A 7,722-nucleotide genomic window follows, 5' to 3' on the forward strand; every position below is an offset into this window, starting at 1 on the left:
ATATGATTTATCCTATTTTTCTTTTGACCAACTTCAAAAACCAGAATATCTGTACTACATATTAAAATGACTATTTCACACTGCTCTCTTCCGTATCTTAAAAATCACTGTGAGCCAATAAGCCTACAAGCCCTTACTGCAAACCTAACTTAGAGCACAGGTACTAAATACTGACACACCATGTATAATTCAATATCGATAAGGACCACATTGAAATGAAATTTATAGTATGTTAATACAGAAGCATTGCTAGGAAGAAGTCATGATATTAAAATAAGGTGCGGGGCTTCCCTGGTGGCGCAGTGGTTAAGAATCCGCCTGCCAATGCAGGGGACACGGGTTCGAGCCCTGGTCCGGGAAGATCCCACATGCCGCGGAGAAACTAAGCCCTTGCGCCACAACTACTAAGCCTGAGCTCTAGAGCCCACGAGCCCAACTACCAAAGCCCGCGCTCTGCAACGAGAGAAGCCACCACAAGGAGAAGCCCGCGCACCGCAACGAATAGCCCCCACCTGCCGCAACTAGAGAAAGCCTGCACGCAGCAACGAAGACCCAACGCAGCCAAGAATAAATAAATTTTTTAAATAATAATAGATAAATAAAATAAGGTGTGGTCCATAATGTATTTGAGTCACTGATCTAATTACTAAATTTGTCTAGGCTTATTTATCTGTAAAACTGGGAAGCAATTCTTACTAAATTCCAAGGATGCTCTGAGGACACATGATTATAAATCTAGGTACTATAATAAGTCCTTATGCAATCAATTTGACTACAGTATGATGTCATTAGAAAAAGGTAGTATATGCTAATGGGATGTTCAAAAGCACTCAAAACCACAGCATTGAGAAGTATTTCTCATGTTGAGTCAACTGTATCCTGGATTGAACATCTGCTGACATAAAAGAATGTGATAGTCTTCAAAAAATTCAGTCTTCTAACGAAAACACTAATCTGAAAAGATCATTCAGCCCAATGTTCACAGCAGCATTATTTACAATTGCCAAGATATAGACGTAACCTACGTGTCCATTAACAGATGAGTGGATAAAGACGTGGTGTGTGTGTATGTACATATAGATACATGTGCACACACACACAGCCACACACACCGGAATACTACTCAGACGTAAAAAAAAGCATGAAATTTTGCCCTTTGCAAAAACATGGATGGACCTGGAGGGTATAATACTAAAGTGAAATAAGTCAGAGAAAGACAAATACTGTACAACATCACTTATATGTGAAATCAAAAAAATAAAACCAGTGAATGTAACCAAAAAACAGACTCACAGATATAGAGAACTAGTGGTTACCTGTGGGGAGAGGGAAGGGGGAAGGGCAAGATAGGAGTAGGGGACTAAGGGGGTACAAACTATGTATGAAATAAATAAGCTACAACGATATATAGTACAACAGAGGAGGAAAAAACCTCAGTCTTCTAAAACTGAGTGACGACAAATTCAGAGGCCTGTCACTGGTACTCAGCAGCACAGTTAAAACGATTCAAGTAAATGTTAATCTCTGTTCCACTGTTACCCTCCATCAAACAGTTAGGCTAGAACTCAGATCTTTCAAATCTCAAATGGTTTAAGAATTCAAGATGCCAAATTTCTGATACATAAATTTTCTGGCTGGATTATGGAATTATGCTAGACTCCTTAACAAGACTATTGAAAATTCTCCTCTATAAAAAGATAATACCATTGCCATCATTTAACTAATTTTTCCTAAAGTGGTCATTCTGCTGCTCCACCTACAACTGTCACCCAGGTCCAGTCTTTTCATAAGCTACCACACACTAGTGGGGCAGTTGGCTGGGGTTATGCTGCAGCAAGCAGCCAAATAAAGTGAAGTTAACTGGAACTGAACCAATGGTCATTTTGCAAGGAGACTTGAACTTTGAAGCACTTTGTAAAGTGCTGGTTACTTCTAATAATATTCCGGTGAAGTTTCGGTATTGAGCCATCCATTATATTTCATTGCCAACTATATGTCACCTTAAAAACAAGAAGACTGCCAAGACATTTCCCTGGCTTTAAAAAAAGAAAAAAATCACAAATCTAGTCCGATTCTTTTTAAGTGTAAACAATGGGGGCAGGGCATAACTTAATAAAACTGCACGGCAGTCATAGCGGTTAACCTGGCACCAGTCATCTGGGAACCACAGCTTTAGGTCCTAGAGTCTTAAACTTTTTAAGCTCACCAAGTCCAAACCTTATTTTACAAGTGAGATTTTTAAGTTAAGAGTTTTGGTCTGATTATTATAATAGCTTAACTCTTACACTTCACTATGTACCAGGTACTGTTCTAGGCCCTTTACACCTATTTACTCTCAATCCTCACAACAAACCACAAAGAATGAGGTCAACTAATTTGCCCAAGGTCACACAGTTATTAAGTGACAAAGTCAGAATTCAAATCCAAGCAGTTTAGGTCCCGAATCTATACTCTTAAACCACCAGGCTCTACTGTTTCTCTACAGAATGGTTTAAATCCAGTCCCACACAAGGGTTCTCAGAGTTCCAACGTGAGAAACTAATAATTTTCCACACATCCTTTTTTTCCAATCCCATCATCGCAGTTGAACAGCAAAAAGTTCCTCTTGTCCGTCTGCAACTTTAAGTAATCTAACTTTTGTATCCAAAACAGACGCCTTCTCTGGGAAACCAAAAGATGCCGCGGCCAGGTGGAACGGAACTCGTGTTTCTCGTTGTTGTTTTAATCGCTACACCTGAGGTGCCTAAAAACATAATAAGTGAGGAGCAACGCTGTTTCTGAGAAAGGCAAACATCTACCATATTTTCATGATGCCTAATGAGCTGAAACTGAGCTAAAAACAGGGATGGCCCCGTCTTTTTTTCCCAGCTGTCTCTAATTTATTTGAGAAGGGGAAGTCTCTGTTTATGCATCTGAATACAGGTGAGAAATGGGTGAAGGGAAACGGGGGTCAGACACGTTATGCTCCATCTCTCCACAGTGGGGAGGCTCAGACTTCAGACCCTGTGTTGGAAGTTACAGCCAGTATTACACACCACTTCTGCCCGGGCCGGCTTCAGTGCCTCTCCAGGCTGCAGAGAGGTGGTTACGTGGCGCTTGGAGGCATTTCCTCCGGCCTGGAGAGGTGGCACCCCCGCTGGTGGGAGCCCCTCGCCCAGAGCCCTGAGGCAGGTGGCGCCTGGGGGAGGCGGGAAATGGGAGGCGGGAGCTTCCCAGGGATCCCCGAGGGGCCGTCTGCGGTGCCTTGGCCGGAGCCGCTATAGGGCCGCGCCTTGCCTGCGCCCCCAGCCTTCAGGACGACCCGCGCCAAACCCACCCCCCGGCCTCGAGGGTCAGCTGCACGCCGAGACCGGGCTTCTGAGGCAAAGGAGCCCGAGGGCGGACGCAACCCTCTGTGGGCCACTCACCAGGTTGAGGGGTCCTTCCATTACTTCCATAGACCCCGGGGTAAGCGGCGGCCTGAGGAAGGGGAGCGACGGAGCCCGGGCACATGGAGGGTAACAGCTGGAGAGCGCGACGCAGCGGCGGCGACTGCGGCCCCACTCCGCGCCCCGGGAGCCTGCGGCGGGCGCAGAGGGAGCAACAACCGCACCACTTCCTCCTCCGGCGCGGCGCCGCGGGCCCGCCCCCCGCGCCGCGGCCACGCACGCGTCACGACGTCACACGCGGCCGGTTCAAGGTGGGAGGGAGGACAGGGAGTGGGTGGGGCTCAGGGAAGGCGGGGCACGGACAGACGTACACTTTCTCGCGGTCCATCTTTCCTCTCGCGAGAAGCATGTCTTCAGCTTCCGCATACGTCATGTGAGGAGGTACAGCCTTGTTGCTGGAATTTAAGTAAAAGTGGCTGACTTTTGCTATTGGTCTCTCCCATTTCCTTCCAGCGTAACTCTTCCCAGATTCACTCTGCTTTGCCACATCCTCCCTTGCTTTCAAGTCCCCACCTTTATTCTTGCACCTGATTTTTTTCCCAGAAATGAGATTGGAGTAATGCTAAACCATGCGCTGGACTAGACCCTGCTGGAGGGAGACAAACAAATGATTCAGGGCTGCGCCCTCAAGTTGCTAACAAACTAATGAAGAAAATAATATGGGTTACAAATAACCATATATAATCCTTGATTCATTTAACACTTATGTGCTAAACCACTATGGTGAGTTCTTTCTGTCAAGGAATACACTGGTAAAAAATAATTGTGATTTATGCTGTAAAGGAAACAGCTGTGATAGAGGGACCATGAATTGTGCAACTTGAAGGAAATAAATTCTTTCAAAAGCCTTGTGAGCTTGGGAATTCCCTGGCAGTGCAGTGGTTAGGACTCCATGCTTTCACTGCGGAGGGCCCAGGTTCCATCTCTGGTGGGGGAACTAAGATCCTGCAACCCGTAGCTGGGAAAAAAAAAAAAAAGCCCTGTGAGCTTGGAAGAGGACCCCAAGTTTTAGGTGAGGACCCCCAAGCTTTAGGTGAGAGCCCAGCCTTGGCCTACACCTTGATTGCAGCCTTATGAGATCCTGAACAGAGGACCCATCAAAGCCATTCCCAAATTCCTAACCCATGGAAATTGTGAGGTAATAAATGTGTGTTGCTTTAAGCCACTAAGTTTGTGACAATTTATTATATGGCAAAGAAAACTATTAAGATCCCTTCAAGGGGATGAAATCCAGAGGCAGAGCTTTCTTGATAAACTATAACCATGAGCAGTGAATCCATGTCACTGCGGTACTCCTACAGTGGCTGGCTGTGCAGTGGGCAGGTTTAATATCTCTAAGGGGAACTTCAGCGACAGCTGGACAAGGAAGGAGACTGTGTGTTTGAGAGCAACTTCATCCAGATCAGCAAAAGGCAAGACCTGATAGATGTACACAACCATGTCCAAATGGTGACATGGACATTGCATCTGCCAGCCGTATTCTCTGCCACTTGCTGTCATGCTGTTGGCCTGACCAGCCACAGGCTATGAAGATTGTGCTGTTCGTGGCCAGATCATCAAAGGAAAGGATTTCAGGCCTACAAAGACTTCAGAGCTATCCAAGCTGCTTCTCTTGAAGGGCGGGGAACAGCAGCTATTCCTGAAGCTTGCCAGTGGCCGTTTTTTTCTACCTGCAGGTTTGTATCTTTTCAGACACATGGAAGACTCCTTAGCCTATTAGGAAAAGCCCATTTATTTCCTGAGACTATCAATAAAGGGTTGTAGAGATCTCCAGGCCATCCGAGCTGGGAACACAGGTGGACATGCCTATTACTGAAGCAGAGATGAGAAAAGCTCAGCAGTACATCTCTGCTGCAACTCAGCAAGATGGAGCCAGTGGGTTTGGGGGAACATTTAAAAGCTGCAAAGCTTTCAGTGCTTTCTGTGGCTCACCTGGAAAGTGAATTTCATGTAAAAGAACCTAATCCTCAATGGGCCACTGAAATAGGAGGGAAAGGGGCAGGGCACAACCTTTAAAAGAATGACATAGCCCGAAGACACGATGTAAACTGATTAGAACCAAATAGGTCCAAGACGGCAGACTAGTCGACTTCCACTAGACCTTGAACCTCAGTATATGCTCATTGTAGCACATCAGCAAGCTAAATGACACAGCCACAGGCGCCATGACAGTTCCAAGGCCAATCATAAGGTCAAAAAGTGGGCAGTGGCCCAATTCCTGGCAATCCTCACCCCTTCCCCAAAACAGCTGGAATACTCCTCCCACTCATTAGTCTATGAAATTACCCATCCCTATAAAAACTGACAACCCCATACCCTGGGGCCACTCTCATATTCTGAGATAGCCCACACTCTGTCTGTGGAGTGTGTTTCTCTCTAAATAAATCCACTTCTTACCTATCACTTTGTCTCCCTCTGAATTTTGTCTGTGCTGAGACATAAAGAACCTGAGCTTCATTACGTCCTGAGCCCAGGTGTGATCTCAGTTAAAATATGGTGGGTTCAAGTCCCAATCTGGGTTTTGGCTGGGTTTTGGCTGGGTTCGAGTCCCGGCGCATGGGTTCAAGTCTCAGTCTGAGTTGCACAGTTTCACCACCACTTAGGGACTTGCCACATTGGAGAGGTTAGTGTGCTTTTCCAGAGTATACCTCAATGTCCGATTTCAGACATTCCTTAGATATTAGCTGCTCTAACTGAAACCAAGCAGGACCCTGTGGGGATCCCAGGTACAAATCCTTTCCGTGTCCCCCATTTCTTTTTTTTTTTTTTTTTTTTTTTTTGCCACGCCATGTGGCATGCAGGATCTTACTTACCCGACCAGGGATTGAACCCACGCCCCCTGACTGCAGGGAAGCGCTGAGTCCTAACCACTGGACCTCCAGGGAATTCCCCCCCCACCAACCCCCCCCCCCCCCCCCCGTTTCTTGTTTGTAGGAAATAGGCATCATTCAGCCTCCTTGACCTTCCCTGAGTTCCAAAGGGCAGGTTCAAACAGTTGCTAATCAGGGAAGAGAGGGAATACAGAAACAAGGGAGGGGCCGTCAAGAAACAATAGTGCAGACTTGGGGCAGGGTCCTGCTTCCTCCTCAAGGAATATATAATATCTTTGAGCTCTTCTGCAGAGCTAAGGCCCCCACCCAGGTGGAGAATGGCAACTTCAGGCTGAGAGCAAGATTCCTGGAGCACCACCCTGTTACCTCACCACCAACCAATCAGAAGAAAGGCACACACCCTGCAGCCCTCACCCCAAATTTTGCCTATAAAAACTTTTCCCCAAAAGCTACTAGGGAGTTCAGGGTTTTTGAGTACAAGCCACTCATTATCCTTTTTTTTTTTTTTTAATACATTTACTTATTTATTTTTGGCTGCATTGGGTCTTGGTTGCTGTGCACAGGCTTTCTCTAGTTGCAGCAAGCAGGGGTTACTCTTTGTTGCAGTGCAAGGGCTTCTCATTGTGGTGGCTTCTCTTGTTGTGGAGCACGGGCTCTAGGCACACGGGCTTCAGGAGTTGTGGTGCACGGGCTCAGCAGTTGTGGCTTGCAGGCTCTAGAACTCAGGCTCAGTAGTTGTGGTGCACGGGCTTAGTTGCTCCCGGACCAGGGTTCAAACCTGTGTCCCCTGAGTTGGCAGGCGGATTCTTAACCACTGCACCACCAGGGAAGTCCCCCACCCGTTCTCCATTCTCCTTGCTTGGCCCTGCAATAAACCTTTCTCTACTCCAAACTGCAATGTTTATTTGGCCTCACTGTGCCTCAGGCACACAAACTTTGTTTGGTAGCATAATCTTATATGCATCTACAGCATCAGATTCTCCAGTCTCTTCTTGAACACTTACTACCTCAAAGTGATCTGTTGTAATCCATTTTTTTTTACATTAGAGAGTTCTTTCTTTGTTTGAACTGTAATCTGCCTTCCCATTGAGACAGGAAGGGGGTAGGGAACAACCTTTAAAAGAATGACAGCCATTGAGGACATGACATGAACTGGTTAGAAACAACTAGGTCCAAGATTATGGACAAGTGACTTCCAGTACAACTGTGAGCACCACGACGGTTCTAAGGCTAACCTAAAAGGTCCAAAAGTGGGGTGTGGCCCAACTCCTGGAAATCCCCACCCCTTCCCCAAAATAGTTGGAATAATCTTCCCACTCATTAGCCTATGAAATTACCCATGCCTATAAAAACTGACAACCCGTACCCTGGGGCCTCTCGTCTTCTGAGATGGCCCACACTCTGTCTGTGGAGTGTGTATGTCCCTGAATAAACCTGCTTTCACTTTACTGTGGCTCACTCTT

At 46.5% G+C, this 7,722-nt stretch overlaps 1 protein-coding gene across 2 annotated transcripts in view; it reads right to left on the reverse strand.

The window, feature by feature from the left end:
* Nucleotides 1–3,596, reverse strand: part of NRBF2 (nuclear receptor binding factor 2) — a 32,520-nt gene extending 28,924 nt beyond the window's left edge. The window contains exon 1 of one of the 2 annotated variants that reach the window (XM_065894474.1): nt 3,408–3,596. In XM_065894474.1, the coding sequence (XP_065750546.1) occupies nt 3,408–3,437 (30 nt within the window). In that variant the 5' untranslated portion in view covers nt 3,438–3,596. The remainder of the gene's footprint in view (nt 1–3,407) is intronic. The other variant, XM_065894475.1, reaches the window with a different exon arrangement.
* Between the last annotated feature and the right edge of the window lie 4,126 nt (nt 3,597–7,722).

This window comes from Phocoena phocoena, chromosome 16 (genome assembly GCF_963924675.1).
Source record: "Phocoena phocoena chromosome 16, mPhoPho1.1, whole genome shotgun sequence".
Taxonomy (NCBI): domain Eukaryota; kingdom Metazoa; phylum Chordata; class Mammalia; order Artiodactyla; family Phocoenidae; genus Phocoena; species Phocoena phocoena.